The sequence below is a fragment of the Ceratosolen solmsi genome, unplaced genomic scaffold, assembly GCF_000503995.2.
Source record: "Ceratosolen solmsi marchali unplaced genomic scaffold, CerSol_1.0 scaffold7, whole genome shotgun sequence".
Lineage (NCBI taxonomy): Eukaryota > Metazoa > Arthropoda > Insecta > Hymenoptera > Agaonidae > Ceratosolen > Ceratosolen solmsi.
The window spans coordinates 6,043,540-6,061,598 of NW_011948413.1; the positions used below are offsets into that span (position 1 = coordinate 6,043,540).

Here is an 18,059-nt window from a genome sequence, read left to right on the forward strand (position 1 = left end):
TCTCTCTCTCTCTCTCTCTCTCTCTGTCTCTCTCTCTCTCTCTCTCTCTCTCTCTCTCTCTCTCTGTCTACCTCTCTCTATCTCTCTTCTCCCCCACCCACTTCAATTCCGACGATGTTCAATATCTCAAAGAACGTCGAAAAGCTCCAGAGCTCGTGCTATGCCTTCCTCCTAACCGACGACCAATCCTCGAAATTACTTTGCCGAGTAGACATTCGATAGCTCGGGCGAGAGACTGTATGACTACGAAGGTAGCGGAAGGTGTATAAAATGAAAGAGAAGTTTCGTAGTTGGGTGGGACGGGGAGGGGCTGGGGGCAGGAACGAGTGTATAAAGTGAGTCGAATGTTTAGTTGGATAAATTACTTCGATGGGAGGTTGGACATATCCTTTGTTCGAGGAGAATATTTTAAAGGGCTAAATTCGTAAAATAAGAGACAATCGAAAGCCAAATTTATTGCAAATTATGCGAATCGAGATAATGTTATGCGATTCTCTCTCTCTCTCTCTCTCTCTCTCTCTCTCACTCTCTCTTTCTCCCTTTCGATTATTAAATATTATAGCCGAAAATTATATTTCACGCGAGGCCCTTTCAAATCGGATCCTTCGATGTTTTATATTATAATCGTGTTTAATATTAAAAATCAATGGACGCATACCTTGGGAGCAACATTAATAATTCATCAAGTAACATTTTAAGTAGAATCAAATTCATAGTTGTACGTTAGATAGCTCGATATATTTTTGTGAGACGAAACGCTTAGTGAATTTAAAGTAATACTTACCAAAGAAAAGCGAATGAATAAATTTAAAGTTATCAATGCTGAAGAAAAAAGAAAAAGAAAATTCCGGGAACGCTCGCACTACTACAACCTATTGCATCATATTTTTATTCAACGCGGGTAAACAATGTTTGATGCTACGGTTTGCTATAACACGTTTATCGAACAATATATGTTTGCGTTTATTTTTCACAATAATTTTTAATAACAATATGCGAATATTCATAAAAATAATTACTATAAAAAGTAAAATAATTGAGTGAGCTATCGAAGACTTTAATACAATCGTTGACTTCTGTGCAATACAATTTAGTCGGATAATGTAATTTTGATTTAGCACATATTGGCCTATGCATACTCCTTATAACTGTTTCGATTAAAAATAAGAAAAAATTTTACATAAATGATCATGGAAGCATGATTAGGATAGTAGAAAGATTAGATTAAGAAGGAAGAGGAAAACTCTTGGTGAGTTTTCGAAGAAGCGAAAAGTTGAGCAATTCCCTCGCTCGATCGACTTCACTAGTTCCACTATATATTGCAATTCTCTAACCGAATCCATCGAATTCTAAAAAATTTCTCAACTACCATGAATTTCGACTCTCTTTCTCTCTCCCCCCCCCCTCTCGCGCGCTCTCTCTCTCTCTCTCTCTCTCTCTCTCTCTCTCTCTCAGGTATTCTCTAGCAGCAGGCATTCGGTGAATTTTAGCAACATACAACGCGACCGAAACCGATACTTAAGAAGACCATTCGTATCTGCGCTTCGAATTCTTGAAGAGCTAAACTCAAGTAACTCGGTTCTTTCCATTTTATTTCATAATCGATACATTATTATTATTTAATGTCAACGGGTGAAATTTGAGAAAATCTTTATACACGAGCTTTTCCAGTAATGAGGAAAGCGAAACAAAAGAATTGCCAATAGCATTAAGCCAATAGCATTAATCGTAGGCAGCGAATTTATTAAATCATAAAAGTAATTTATCAATTAGAATTTGTTTACTGAATATACAACAATCATTGGTGAATTATTGCGCATCTATTGTTGATTTACAATGCGACTAAAAAACTTAAAAGTTTTTTTATAAACAACTAAAATTCATTCTATGACACAAGTCATAAATTATGAGATTTTGTAAAAAAAGTTGTTAAAAAGTTTGATATAAAAAACATCTATTCACTAGCAATTAAAATAATTTCGATCGGCATAGAAGAAAAAAAAGAATCGAATTAAAAATATAATAATACATCATTTTGTCGATTATAAGCAACTACGACTACATTGAAAATCTATAAGTATTTTTACTTAATGTAGTGGTTATTTTAAATTATATCACACACGTGTAATATCATTATTATATAATGATTATTGTATAATGGATCAATTTTTTTTTCTACGCAATTTATAAAACTGTTATTCGCGTATTTACTTTAAATAGCTTTTCAAACAAAAAATATCTATATGTGATTTTGTAAACTTGAGACTGATATTGCGTAATATCGAGTAAAGTAGTTTCTACTTATTAAATGCTATTATTCGATTATTAGTGCTCATAAAAAACAAAAAACGCTTCTTTAAAATTCTTATGTAATATCATTACGATACTGATAAATACTTTTTTCAATAAAAACGTCTGAAATAATTCTAAATGTAATATCCGTAAGTGGATGTGAATAGATGGGCAAAGTAATTCGTGTAGAATATCGTATGGTTTACAAAGTCAATTTCCAATTTCGTAAATATTAGATTGATGAAAAAATTAAACATTAATAATGCTTCGTCGTTACGTAATGTCTTTAAAAATTTTATGAAATTTAGTTACTTTCGTTAATGTAATCGAAAGCTATCATTCGCTTACGATTGATCTTTTCACGTTACTCACTGTTCGAGATTGAGAGAATTTCTCGTGAATTATTTTGGGGGAAAATACCGAGGGTCATAATTTTTATAAAAATTCTTCCACGGTCATTGGAGGTTCGGCAAGCGGAATAAACGACCTTTGTCGTTTACTAGCAAGAGCGCGGCGAGTCCGTTTACGCGAGAATATTTCGAGAGTTAAGATGTACGAAAACAATCGAGTTGAAAAAACATTTCCAAAAATTTATTTGTAACGAGAAATCCATCTCGTGTCCCCGATGCCCTCAATGTCACGAGACATACATTGTTGCCGCTTGCATATCCACACGTTGCCACTTGCGCAGGGCCAAGCAAAGACGCATTACCAAGAACACCCCCCTCCGCCCCCACCCGTCAGCTAAGCTAAGTCTCGTTGAGGGGTGAGTGAGACACGACACAATTGAAAAAACTGCCACTTTTTCGATATTCTCATTGTCAAAGTCTAATTCCTTCGCTGTCCGCGTGGGGTGAATATTCAAGTGAAAACTAGTGACCAAGTTTTTGTTAAGTAGTGACCACCCACCCACTGATAAAAGGAAGATACATCGACCCTCTCTTGTGCAGCAGTCGATAGGTGTCAACGTTAAATCTCCTTCGTTGGTGAGCGAATAATCGTCAACTACTCATCCCAGGATCGGATCAAGGTCACCGTATCACTGTGAGTGCACAAAGTCCAGTCCGTCCATGATTCAAGGATCATCTTGTGTAGTGAAACATCCGTCACAAGAAACGTTCCAAGAAATCGCATCTTCACATTAGACTCCAGAAGATTCCAAGACATCAATATGTAATTGTTTTATAAATTGTAAAATATCAAATGAAAACGTACTATATTTTCTACATCCCTTTCACTTAACTCCTTTCCGGCATTGGACCAGCGCGGCCGGCAAAAATAAGATATTGAAGCATTGGCAGTTCGAGCCAAGAAAATTACGTCATTTTCGAACACTCGCATAAAACTCGTATTGCACCTTTTAAAAAGTTATTATTATTATTTTTAATGAACAACCTACAAAGCCGATGAAATTTTATACTGCAATGGAGATATAATGTCAATCAAACTTTATGAAGTTGTAGGTAAATTATCATAATGATAGTCTTTATAAAAATTTAACGTACTTACATTTACATCATATTTGTAATTTATTTATTTATTTATTATGGACATAGTTTAAATCAATTTATAATACTTCGTTACGAGAGATAATTAATAAAAATTTAAATGTCACTATAAATTCTAATGAAATAAAGTGAAACTCAGATTACAAATCTCTATCAAAGGACTTTAATATATTCTTTAATGATAAAAGTTATAGGATCATCGTCGTCTTTAATGAATAAAAACTTTCAATTTGCACTTTTCCTCTAACGAGAATTTATTTCTGATAGTTATTAATTACTTAAACATTAAATATTATTATTATTTGTCGTTAATTAATGCTAATAAAAAGTAGTGCTTGTAGACTTAATTTGTAGAGGTGAATTTGCAGATCTTAATTAATTGGCTATTCATTTACAATTAAAACGTCGACATTTACTTAATTTTAGTTTTTATTATTCAAAAAAATAATCAATGATTTATTTTTATAATTTTAATAAATTAACTTGCTTTATCGATTACGTGCATACAATACATTAATTAATATAGAGTGTTTATTCTGCTTTATTTGAAGAAAGAGAGATTAAAATTCAATGTTAAAATTACGTTCCAATTGTTCTTCATTTTATTTTGTTAAATATTTCATAACCACGACACGTGAAATTATCGTTTTATAAATTTGTTTTTAAATTTCAAATTTCAAGTAATTATTGAATAAATATTAATATTTGTTTTCAAAAAATGTTTGTTTACGTGGCTTCGATAATACATGCGTATAAAAGTTATTTGTGCGAAAAGTTCACTAATCACAACAATAAATCATTGTTTCAAAAATGTAAGACACTTTTGTAAATTTTTTTCTCCTAGAGTCTCTTTGATTGGCGAAAAAATGAATTATAAAAATTGAAAAATTGGTTAAACCGTGTTATTATTATTAGTAGGTCATTATTATTGGGTGGATGTTACTTTTTCTTTTGATAAATTATAGATTTCTTATCAATAGGTCAATAAATAATCAAAATTGATTTAAAAAAAAAAAAAAAAAAAAAAAAAAAAAAAATAAAGTTAAACACAGGCATTTACAACTTTCAATTTTATTTAATTAGATACTGGCATTATTTTATTATATATGTTTATAGATTTTTAAGCAATACTTTCAATGATTTTACGTGTGATGCACATTTTAAAATATAATTTGTACTGCGGGATTAATAAAGATAAATTCTCAATTATCAAAAAATTTATAATGACAATGTTGCTTTAATTGTTTATTATATTTAAAGTGCCGTCTCGAGATGTAATAATTACTAACACACGAGCTTTATGTGTTTTCAAAATATTTATTTCCTAATATTTCAACCATTATGGTCATTAATATGCTGACTTCAACTGATGTTATGTACGTACCTACCCGCCCGCGCACCTAGACGCATATTTATCCCTCTCCCTCTCTCTCCCCCTCCCTACTTCTCATTCGCTCGCCATCTCTCTCGGTCTTTCTCTTTCTCTGTAGATTCTAGTTCCCCTCCCTGTAATCAAGTTACGACGAAATGCACCGACCGAGCGCTCGAGGAGAGGTCGAGCAAACGCATCCGCCGTATTAGTCTCTGGACAATTCGATTAAATTGACATAAGTTCCCTTATCTCTTTTTAGCTAGTTTCTCTATAGTTTCTCTATATGCAATTTCATGAGCGGTTTCTTAATCTACTTTATTGTACTACAGGGAGCTCGTAGTGACGCGCGTAGCGTTGTTCTTCCGGTTTTTCCTCGCCTTTGCGTTAAATTTTGTCTCCTCCTCCTCCCCCTCCCCCTCCTCCCACCCCTCAATATCAATGCTGCTTATCACATGGCTGATATTTGATGTTTTTTCTTCTTCTTTTTTTCTCGAGGATATATGAATTACCGCTCGCGTATACAATTGAAATCCACCGTGTGTGGCTAATTTATCGATGTAACACGCGTAATTTGGGATTTGATTTTATTCGAGGCAAGCGACTCTTCAAGAGAGCACTGAAATTAAGAGAGTGCTTAGAGTCACTAAACGAGGAGCGAAGAGAAATTCCGTACAACGCGATAAGCAAGACATTTGCCAATACAATTTTTGCAAATGCCTGGGCGGTTATAATGGAATTTTGTAAAAAATATTTATAAAGTTGGAGTAAAACGACATTTCCAAACGAACGCGAACCAGCTGAAATTTTTCATGCACATCGGGCTTTGCCATTAAACGACATTGTCGAGCATCTCGTTCATTGTACAAGGCTATATATCGCTCACTATCTATCACTTTCGCCCACACATCCGAATAAAAGCTGAGAAATTAATTGAGGCATTTGATAACTTTACGTATTTTTAAATTATCCTAAAATGGCAAATGATCGAGAAAGATCGATAATACTTCTCTGAAGCTTATCGTGATAAAATCAACTGATAATGTCAACGCAAAGAGCGTAAAGTTAATCTCGAGCATTTCGTGGATGCTGCATCTGAAAAGGAAGTAGTGGCGAGATACGATTTTTATAATCCGCCGATGACTGGGGCGGTATCCGCGTCCGCCTCGGTAAACGCATAGTTCGAGGCCCCGGAAATAACGAAGATAATGAAGTTTTTGAGCTCGGCGTAATTAACTTACAGGCACGGCTGATTCTCCCCCGGTAAGCGGCAGCATAGCTCGCAGGCCTTGATGGGCGGATCTTCGGCTCCTGGGATGCATTGGCAAGACTCGAGTCCGTAGGCGAGGCAAATGCTACCCGTGCACTCCTGAGGGACGGATAAACGCCGCATTAAAGCTTTTCATAAACAATCGCTTTACTTATTATTAGCCGTCAGCTTCGAATTTCACGTGCCCGCCCGAGTCAACGAATTACGCGGGTGGATAGTGGAGTGCGCGCTTGGCTCGGGTATTTTACGGGAGGCGAAGGAAACGTTTTGCTCTGGGACCCGCGCTTCCACGATTTGGCAAAACGTGAAGATTCGGGAACTTACTCCGTGCTCTGTTGCAATAAACATTTCAAATCGCTCGAAACAGGGGCTTCGTTTATGATTAATTATTAACAGAGTTCTGTTACGAACAAGATGCCGGATACCGCATTTCCAGGGCTAATCAAATATTTCTTTATTCCGTGGACTTTACCGTTTAAGTTTGTAAGTTTGTTTGGGTTCTTTACATTCTCGAGGTAGCGCGATCACGGCAATTTTGATAAAAATCGAAAGTAGTCATTGAAGCTAATAAGACATATAAAGCAATAGAGTCACGAATATATGGGCGCACGATTTGTTAAGCCGACTTTCGACTATTATTATCGTGAGCCAAGGATGATGGGAGGGGGGGGGGAGAGAGCTGGTGAATACAGATTATGAGGAGGTAAGGAGATGATGGGTGGATAAGGGGGAGTACGGGATCCAAGCACGGAAATACTTACCCCCATGAAGCAAACGAGCTCTTGATTGCAGATGGTTTTGTTAGGCTTGTTAATGGAGGGTGGACAATAGGGCGCCCGACCATCGCAAAAACTCGCATCGCGACAGCCGTTGTCGTCCCGACATTTGTCGCCGAATCTCAATCTGCAGTCGGACGTGCAACACGGACCCTGCAAATAAAACAAAACGGAGCGATCATTGAACGCTCTCTCTCTCTCTCTCTCTCTCTCTCTCTCTCTCTCTCTCTCTCTCTCACTGTGCCTCTCCCACTCTCTACCCCTCTCGCTCTCTCGCATAGGATGCATTCGCAGACGGCATCCAACGTCGCGAGGGAGATCTCAAATAATTATTCGACGGAAGCCGAATGTTTTAGTCTCCTTTCGAACGGGCGCTCAACGATTATTCAAGCATCGCCCTTCGAGCAAGCAGCTGACTTTTTTCTTTTTCTCCTTCTTCATTTTTCCTCTTTTCAAATTCTCGCTATACTAGGCTCTTTACTATAGCCGAATGTAAAGTTAAATTATATATTAAAGCGCACGTTGCTTCGATATTTTTTTTCTGATTTATCATTATGCGCTTTCAAGTTTCTAAGATTATATAAGTTTACAGCTTCCTGATATTACTCCTATACTCAATAATAACGGAAATCGTAGAAATATTTTGAGAGTTCAAGTGGAATAAGACATATGAAATAATTTCACTGCTAGCGTCATTACAATGAATTTCATATAAATGTATTTCAAGTTATATACATATATATAGTCGGTCAATTATGTAAATAAAATTTGATTATTTTTTAATGGATATTCATAATGTAACAGTCAAATAATATGATTTATTCAAATTTTAATGCATATCGTTAAAATATTGATATTATCTTCCTGATATTATGTTGAATTATAAAGTTATGACTCCACCTCCAATTGTATTATTCAATTTATTTAATTATTTAATAGAATATCATATTTATTTTCTTTCCTATTTTTTTTTTTTTTTTTTTTTATTTTTTATTTTTTAACCAACATTAGCTTTGACAAATAATGTAACTTTTCTCTTATTTAAGTGGTAAAGTGAAATGTCAATATTAATGGCCATTTAAATAAATTATTTGACTTTACATTAGCATAGTTTTTGTTCTTTTACAAAAGCTCGAAAGTTCTCTAAACGAAAGTTAATAGTTACTTAATAAATATTAAAACGTAACTGCGCTTTTATCAAAACATTAATCCGAAAGCGGTAAATTTTTAGCACATTCGAAAGCACAAAGGACTATTTATTTTCACTTTTATAAAGACCGCCAAGCAGCACTTTAACTGTTTAGATATAAAATTTTATCTCCCTATATGTCTACCCTACGCGTTGAATGTTAATAAAGGCTCTTTTTCGCAAAAAAAGTAAAGATGGCGATCCCCTCGGCTTTATTATCCTTACTTTTCATTCGGCCGAACATCCGCTGACAGGCGATGAAAGTGCCGTCATTATTGAAGGTTCATGGCCAATCGGACAATTCGAATAAGTCGAGCCCGGCGACGTTCACCTCGACGACCAACGCAACTCGTTACCCTCCCGCCCTCCTCCCTCGTCCCCCTCTCCCGCCCACGAATCCCTCGCCATTCGACCCTGTCAAAGGAAAAATCCCGCCGCGCTAGACAAATTTTACTCACCTGACTGGGACTGCACACCGAGCCGGGTGTAAGGGTGCATGGCACTTCCTCGGCGGGTGGGTAGCGTCGCTGTGGGAAGCAGCAGGAGTCCCTGCAGTCCTCTTCCCAGCCGCAGTCGCACTCCTCGCCCTCCTCGACGACGCCGTTGCCGCAAAGCGAGGCCTGGGGCTCTGCGAACAAGGCAAACAGCATTTAGGGCCAAAACTTATGGCGAACCCGGCGACCCATACACGCTGGGCTTTTTGACATATTGCACGAGAGGCGCTCGTTGCTACCCAGACAACGACTACAACGACGACGACGACGACGACGACGACGACGACGACGACCACGACGACTCTCGAACTTCAAATCGACTTGACTCTATTAATCGGCTATCCACTCACGTACTATGCACACCGCTCGTACAATTTGTCGATCGACTCTTCATATAGCCAATTACACTGGCATTTTTTAAAATTATTTAGCCGTCATACCTTCGATATTAGCCCGTTCAGTTGTTTTGCGTTTCAGGATATTATATCTTTTATGCATTCAATGTGGCTAAATAAAATTGATTGCTGTAATATTCTTCACATCCTGACAATTCATCCGCGCTTTTAGCATTCACGATCGTATGTATTTTATATAATCACACCAACACTCATCGCAGATATCTGTATTATTTTTATGAACTCTCCGCTAAATTTCATTAATATTTTCCATTCTTTATAAGTTAAATTATTCTTCGAGTTAAATTTTGTGAAGACATTCGTCGAGAAACCTTGATAAAATACCGAATCACCATATTTCTATTTAGCTTATCGATTACATGTATAATTTTAATTAGTAATTATGAGAAAAATCGGGAATAAATAGTTTAAGCATTTATGGTTATTTTCCTTTAGTTTCATTAGAGCTCAAAGATCCTTCCTAATTATTGCGTATAAATAAACGCCAAGCTTTCTTTCTTTCATCCTAAATCGTGTTATGGTTCTTTACGTCATATTAAATAAAAAAAATAATATATATATATATATATATATATATATATATATCTGAATCAAGTAAATGGACCGCGGTTGTATCTTTATATATAAGCAACCTGTGAACTCTGAGCATTAAGTGCACAATTGCCGGAAACATCGAGTTTTCCCAGTGAGATTATTCGACGCTTCAAGTTAATATATTTTATTTTACTCTAAATAATTGGAATCGTAATTATTTATGAAGTATCGTACGAGTGCCACGACTGTGCTATTCAAAATATCGAATGAATTTTGTTATTATTTTCCTACTATTAATTTCACATCAACGTTGGCTTTGTCGAAATGAATATCCTTCCTGAATAGTGCGAAAACTGGATAAATTGTCATACTGCTTGTGCATCAAGCCAATTAAATATTGATTACTTTTTTTCCGTGTAATGTAATTTGTCATTTGAGGTTGATTTAAATGAGGACACTCTAGTGGATAAAAGAACACCGTAGTGTACGAAAAGCCTAATTGGACCCTACAATATTTTTTTAGATAATTTTGCTGATATTTCGACTAGTGCCAAACCCCTCCCCCGTCCCATTATCTAGTTAGGAAGTTCGTGAAAAACGAAGAGCTATCGATAGATTATAAAAATGTAAAGGTAATTTATGTAGGCGAAGCAACTGTTGGCCACGGAGCGGCTCCGCAGGCAACTGGCGTCCACAGAGTTACGCACTAGGAGAATCGAACCGCAAGTGGAGTATCGAAGACGATGGTGATTTGGTATTGGGGATTATGTATAGACATTTACAGGGCTGGTGACGAGTGACGTACCACAACCTCGTTGGAAGGAGCGAATGCTCAGGTTTAGAGATCGAGTGAGATCTCACTAATGGTGGAATCGAGTGACTGTGGCTTTGACCCTTTATCCTTCCTTTATTCACTTTGACAGGCTCTGGAAAGTTGTCGTGGAACCCGTGAAGTTTCGTTTAAGCGTGTCTTTACGAAACCACCTTACTCGGCTCTCCACAAAATGCTTGCTCTCCTCTATCTTATTGGAGCTGTGACTCGATTCAAGGTCACTCCCCTCTCATCTATCGACGAATCACCGGACGACAGTAGTCGGTCCTCAGTTTTGTACATTGCTTGGATTGGTATAGTTATACCGATGGTCCTTAAGATATCCTATCGAGGCACAGCGCGATCGTCTCTGGGGTCGATGGAATGACGTAAAAAATTACGAATCATCAAAATGAGAAATCAGCAGCCAATGTATAACTTCCGTTATACTCCAAAGAGAGTATTTGATAGCCTAAATATAACCTTGATTTTTACGGAGCCCGACTCGTATGTCAGACTACGGCATCGCATTGAAAATGACAACTGGCCATTATTGCACAAAGACGGGTAAATCTGTTTCGAAAAAGTATGAATTATTTTCGCCAATTGCCCGAACGCTGTATTAAACGGCTTTCTTTCCTCTAAATGAAATGGCATCACCTACCAGCAAGACAAACTACCCAAGTTACACAGAATTTTCTGTATATTATTTTGTATAGTTTTCTTTACTTGTCTATACCATATTATATAAAATATATGATATTCTTTCCTTCTAATATCGAGCTGGAGCTTCGGCTTAATATGATATATTATTGGAGTATTTTCAAAGGTTCGTAATGATGTAGTTTGAGGCATTTGCCGATATTTGAGCGTACTTTAATTGATCGTAATTCAGAGTTTTCACAATTATCGTACGAATAAAAATTGTAAATCCGTCTTCAATTGCATTATTAATAATACTTCATAAGCGTCGTTTGAATTAAATTTTCTATAAATCTATCGATTACGCGTTACGATTTACCGATTCACTCGTGTTAAACGATACTTTAAATAATCTTTGAGAAAAGCTGTATCGTCTAAATCTAATAGACTTTCATTTCGATAAGAATATTCGTGCTACTCTCATACTTTATATAGACAATATGTATATATATATATATATATATATACATATGTATGTATATGTATCTATGTTTGAAATTTAGGAAATAGCGTATCAAAGTTATTTCGGTTATTATTTAGAATCTCGAGTAGAAATTTCACGTATCCAGCATAAATCACCACGCACTGAAAATTTATAGTATATTCAAGGTATGCAAGTACTTTTTATAATATTATGCGATTTTCATGTTTTAACGTATGCCCTAAGTAGTACTGTGTCTATAAGTATTAACGTATTTATTTCCATTAGCTGTTCGTGAAAAGAGCATTGCACACCTACAACAATGTCAATTTTTTTTTGCAGTTCAAGAGTCGTTGTATCTGCCGTAATGCTTAAAATGTACTTCCCCGAGTTGACACGAATTTTTTACGAGCAATTTCGCAAAATTACTTGCCACTGCGAAAGTGAAAAGCCCCGATTTAATAAGCTCGTAAGATCGAGTCAATTTTGTTATTTTTTCACAATTATCGCTATCAACGACTCGGACCATTCGACAAATACAAATACCTTTTATAAGCATCTTTATAAAAACCTCCCCTCCCGACAAAATGACTTTCCCTTCTGTTCCGTAAATGGTTGCTCATTCTCGATAATTTGATTTATACAGACGCTTCGTTCAAGTTTATTTTTGCCCTCGCCTCTTTCACGCAACATCATCGATCCCTCACGAATTTTCATTGCGCCGCGAACGCCCACGAATCCAACGAACGTCCCATTTGCATAAACGCCGTCAGCGTTTATACGCCGCATAAGAAACACGCAGCCACCGATCCATAAACCGAGGCAAACTCGGAAAAATATGAGCGAATAAGAAAGGAGCGCGAAAGCACGATCTTCTTTCTTTCTCAATTTCGGCTCCTACACTGTCTTCCCTCGCGTGTCCCCCGCACTCCGAATGCATTGTCGCTGGCCGCATTAGGCCGAGGAGACCACAGACACATCTCCTTGGAAACTGTTGGTAGCGAGTGGGAAGGCAAACGCACGACCTCATCCTAATACCCGTGATGGCGAAATGCCGCGGTCGGGTTCCGTTTCCGTGCGTGACCTCGATCCCTCCCGTACGCACCCTCGTGGAGGGTTTTGCCGTTACGAATGTCCTTAAGGTACACGCCATTGACTCGGTAAATAATGGAAAAGGCGAGTTTTCTAATTCGCGCCTTAATTGATTTCACGGACACTGTTTCTCCACGTATGAAAAAAGCCAATTCAAACAAAAAAAAAAAAAAAAAACAAAAAAAAAAACAATACAAACGAAGGCATTTCGTTAAAATAAAAAGGCTCGTGTCACGTGTCACGGGAATTTGGAATAATATTAGAGTGCCATTATAGGGGAGGTGAATCGGCTTCTTTCTAAAGTTTTCTCGGTCACAATAACGAAGATAATGTTACGCATAATTAGCGGCGCGATTATTTGTACATACACATATTCATGGATCACTGCTCTTGCCAATTATGAATATTTATCGACTTGTCTTGGCATTTATCGTCATGCAATTAATTAATTGTCTATATGTCAAGTAATAGAATTAAAAAAAAAAAGAAAAAAGAAAGAAAACGAAAAAAAATTTGAGCAGATAGCATGGCGTCTCAAAAAGTTAATTACAATTAATTAGGTTTCGAATTTCCTACAAGTAAGCATGGAATTGTCAGGTAGTGTTTGCAAATTATATTGACGTCCCGATGAATTTATCTTAAACATTGAATTTTCAAAATTGAATTCACAATATGGATCTAGGCACGTACGCGGAACGAATAACTAATATATTTGAAAAATAATATTTTGCGACAATTCATAGGTATCGTGCCTGGCTAGGTTAAACAAATTGTCGGCCATTACGATTAAATTACAAAACTCGCGCAAATCGACGAATTGACGAGGTAAGCTTAGTGCCCGTCGCGTACAAAAAAAACAGGAGGCGCATCCACGATTTGGCGCTCGTTTCACTTAGGCACGACAGTTCCACGAAGACGATGAATGCTGCATGAGCGATATGGGCGGTGGCGATCCCTACGAGGGCAATGTTATACTCACCGGTGAAGCAGCCTTTGGACGAGCGAGCCTTGGTGTTGAGCACCGGGTTAATGGCGTTGAGACTGCACGGACTGAAGCGATTGTTGTTGCGCTTGTCGCCGCTGGTTGCGCGGGCGAACATTATGAAATTCCCATCCTCTCCACCGGGCGTGCACTGCTCTGGATCGTGCTAGAGGCCGATAGAGGCGCGGGTAGAGGGAGGGGGCAAACGTGCCGTCGTTTAATATCCTTCATATCTCAGTCTTGTTAACCGCTTACATTCACCAATCTACCACCCTCTTATCGTCATCCCCCTTCCCGCCGTTCTCGACTCATCACGCTCCCGCTCTATCTCTCCTTTGCTATTGCTTTATTGTTCTTCCTCTCTCTCTCTCTCTCTCTCTCTCTCTCTCTCTCTCTCTCCATCGCCGTTCCTCGACAGCCACGCTGAGCTCCAGTCGTGATTTTTTTATGCTCTCGTTGTATGACAAAAATATCAATCGGATGTATTTCGCTCGCGGGATGGCTAAATTGCCTTTAACAGACTAGCGTTATTGTCACTATTCCGTCGCTAAACCATAATATTCCTTCAATTTCGCAAGCTCAACTGATTGCAACTGATGGCAAATTTCGCGATCCCCGTAACGTGCGTTCAGGCTGTCGAGGGTATTCGCAATGGTCAGCAATCCTTTTATCGTAAGAGTAGTAAGAGAGAGGGAGAGAGAGAGAGAGAGAGAGAGAGAGAGAGAGAGAGAGAAAGAGGCGCGGAACCGGAGGCAGGGTGAGGGTGAGTCAAGAGTATCCAAGGGTGATGATAATATACGAGTGATATATATATATATATATGTATGCATATGTGCATGCATGAACGTATATAGTGAGGGGGTGGGGTGAAGAGGTGCGTATCCTTACCGGAGAGCCAAAATTGTGGCCAATCTCGTGGGCCAGCGTCACGTGGGACACTGCGGGTGGCACGTGTTTGCCGTAGTTCAATAAAGTTACAATGCCGGTATTTAGCGATTTCATGCTGCCTCGGTAGTGCTGGAATCAGAATAAAAGGTGCGACATTAGATTAATGTTTGTATGCGGCCACCAACTGACCTCCCGCGGCGCTCTGTCTGCCTGACGATAAGGTTTATCGCGAGAGCTCTTACGAGCGATTGATTTCCTTGGAATGCAGCAGGATTAAAAAGTGACGCTTCGCCGTGCACGGATGCTTTTGGGATTGCGTGGAGTATAAAGCTTTATGGTGGCGAGGCATTCTTACGAGCTCCATAAAAGTATACGAGAGAGAGAGCTTGGAACATGTGAATGTATATAGCACAACATCTTGATGTAATAAACACGATAGCGGACGGCTGCGCGTATTTTACGAGTTTAATGCGGTGGGGGAGTGGCGTCGTTATGTGTAGACAGTTTCGCCGTTAACTCTATATTGTTTTAAACTAACTTTTGTCATTGCGCGATTTCGTAAATGCGAAAAAATGAAGGGGGCTATAGCATTGTCTGCTTTTTATGTATTCATTGAATTTTTTTTTTGTTTTTTTTTTTTGTTTTGTTTTTGTTTTTGTTTTAACACCTAATGTATTCAGATTTTTCGTAGTAATATTTGTAGAGGTACGTAAAAAAAAAATTTTAAATTTAAAATTAAAAAATTCGCCGATCAAACAATGAACGGCGAAGCTTTTAACTTGAATTTGTAAAATTTTACATATGAGGGTAATATTTAATTTATGACGCAGCCCGTTTATTACGAATTTATAAATAATACTTGACTTTGGCTAAGCGAAATGATTGCAGTACGTTTTTTTTGTTTTTTTTTTTGTTTTTAAATTTACGTAAATACATTATTTGTTCCAATATATTATCATGGAAAATTGTAAATATGTTAACTGTCCAAGCTTGAAGTATTTATCTACTGGTTAATAACGATTATATCTTGAATTTGTTTTGAAATCCTCATTCGATCCTCATTCGACTGAAATTGGATTTGAATTTCACTAATAATACGGTACTGTTTAAATTAGTAGTCCGCGAAGAATCATAAAGTTGAAGATAAAATATAAAATTAAAAGCAGAATAAATCGCGAGTTTCTTTCTCTTAGGAGATAAATAGTTAAATAGACAGACAAATTTATAAGCTTTAATGAAAAGAGTTTAATAAATAATAAGAAGTAATGTAATCGAATTTGTCGTTTTTTTTTTTTTTTTTTTTTTTTTTTTTTTTTTTTACGAGACAGCGGTAAAAAATATTAAAATTCATATTCAACATAGACACGCACGCGTAGGCCTACAAAGTGTATATATAATTTCGTAGTATTATCATAAACATTGACTTTCGATAAAAATTACCCGAGGGCCGGCCAATAATGCATGTTTTACTTTCCCAATAAAGACGGAGCATTCAATTCAGTTGAATATTCATTTTTATAAGTTTGCAATTAAAAGATGCTAAATTTTAATGAGTATAGGAGGACGAGTAGTGCTCAGTGTTCATTATTCATTATTCATTCGGCAGATCGACACTTACACATACAGAACAAAAAGGGATAATCGCAAATAGTGCTAGCGACACTACAATCAATGCTCTAAAAAGAAAGTCAAGCCTACATGGATAGTATTTAAAATTCTTAACTATAATTAGCGGAGATTAATGAATCCTCCAGCTCTCGGATACGATGCATTCATATGCATCCTCTGACCCACATTTGGCGCCAAGAGACTGATAATGGGCCGGTAGAAGGAGCTCGCGCTCGAAAGTGAGCGAGCGAACGAGACAGGAGTAGTATGCGAAAGGGATTAATTATGGGCGCGCGCGATTCACGTTGTCCTCTTCGACAAGCACATCCGATTGGCGAATCCTAAGCCCACTTTCGCAGTAGTAGCTGCTTCAGCACTTTACGCCTATTCCCCGTTAATTCATGGACTGGCAGTTGTCAATCCGAACGCAAGCCCAATGGGAAAAAAAGTGTGGGACGGTGGTTGACTGGCATACAGACCGTCGCCATGCTGTTTTATAACGGCTTTGCTAATACTTTCGACCGCGGTAATTATTAGCGAAGTGACTGAACCTCGTTCGCTTTAATGCTTTCTAGGGCGACTCTAGATCCACGTCCCGATTCTTCTTCTCCACATTTCTTCCATTCTCCATCCCCTCGCTTTCTCGGCCTTTTCTCACCGTTCCTTACCTTACCTTTTCTCTTTATATATATATATATATATATATATATATATATCTATATCTATATCTATATATGCATGTATATATACAGCACTTTCAATTGGATTTCAACATTCTATCGCCCCCCCCCCTCGCCAGAATTTCGATTGAACGCGGTGCTGCACCTTTTTATTCGTTCTTGACTCCTCGGCTCTGACTTTTTGCTGCTGGATACATCTTCTCACTCACTTTCGATCTGCTAGCTCCAACCCTCCCCGCGTCCTCATCACCCTCTCGCTCCACCCTACACAATCATTCCTCTTAAGCGCGCTGATACTCGATCCAATGGCATTTGAGCTTGTCGAATTTACTTATATATTTAATGATCGGATGAATGTGAAGATCATCGGTGGTGGTATTGGCTAAAATAACGATTATCAGTTTAAACACATAAAGTAGATGTGAAACAGCATCGACCTTACGCTATTTTCATTGCCAAACTGGTCTGGCACAAAGGTTAAGGGCACGATACACCATTATGCATTTAGAATTACATTGGAGTGCATCGATAATGTGGACGTAGAGTATCTTTTGGCCACAAGAAAAGTTTGTTAATTTTTCGATAAAACGAAGTCTCATTTTGCGATGTACAAGGGAAAATTGGATAGAATTTGCTTGAGTTGCAACTAAAAAAGGATAGCCCCAAGGGTTTGTGTGAATTCTACTCGGAAAGCAGAATCAGAATTCGTTAAAAATTAGAGAGTAGGAAACTGGAAATCTCGTCGAGTCGTTCACTCCGTGGGAAAATTGAGCGAATTACGTTTAAAGTACGGGAGGTGAAAATGAAAGAATCGACGCAGTCTAATAATAAATTTTTCCACACAATAGAGTAAATTATAAGCGAATCGTTCAATTTTATGCCCGCTATTTATGAACATTCAGAGGGACACGAGGGAAATTTAACCGTCGATTTTTAAAATCGATATTGCTTTATTTTTCAAATTTTTCAAACATCGGAAAGAGTTTCAAGGGAAGATAACGAGGAACGTCAATGGGAAAAATGAGTT

The 18,059-nt window shown here is 37.5% G+C and overlaps 1 protein-coding gene across 1 annotated transcript in view; it reads right to left on the reverse strand.

The window, feature by feature from the left end:
- Positions 1 to 18,059, reverse strand: part of LOC105367405 (disintegrin and metalloproteinase domain-containing protein 10) — a 167,824-nt gene that overhangs the window by 7,025 nt on the left and 142,740 nt on the right. Inside the window, exons 10-14 of the mRNA XM_011506102.1 lie at positions 14,745 to 14,873; positions 13,854 to 14,022; positions 8,863 to 9,032; positions 7,201 to 7,368; positions 6,411 to 6,538 (exon numbers count right to left, since the gene is read on the reverse strand). Coding sequence (XP_011504404.1) covers positions 6,411 to 6,538; positions 7,201 to 7,368; positions 8,863 to 9,032; positions 13,854 to 14,022; positions 14,745 to 14,873 — 764 coding nt within the window. The remainder of the gene's footprint in view (positions 1 to 6,410; positions 6,539 to 7,200; positions 7,369 to 8,862; positions 9,033 to 13,853; positions 14,023 to 14,744; positions 14,874 to 18,059) is intronic.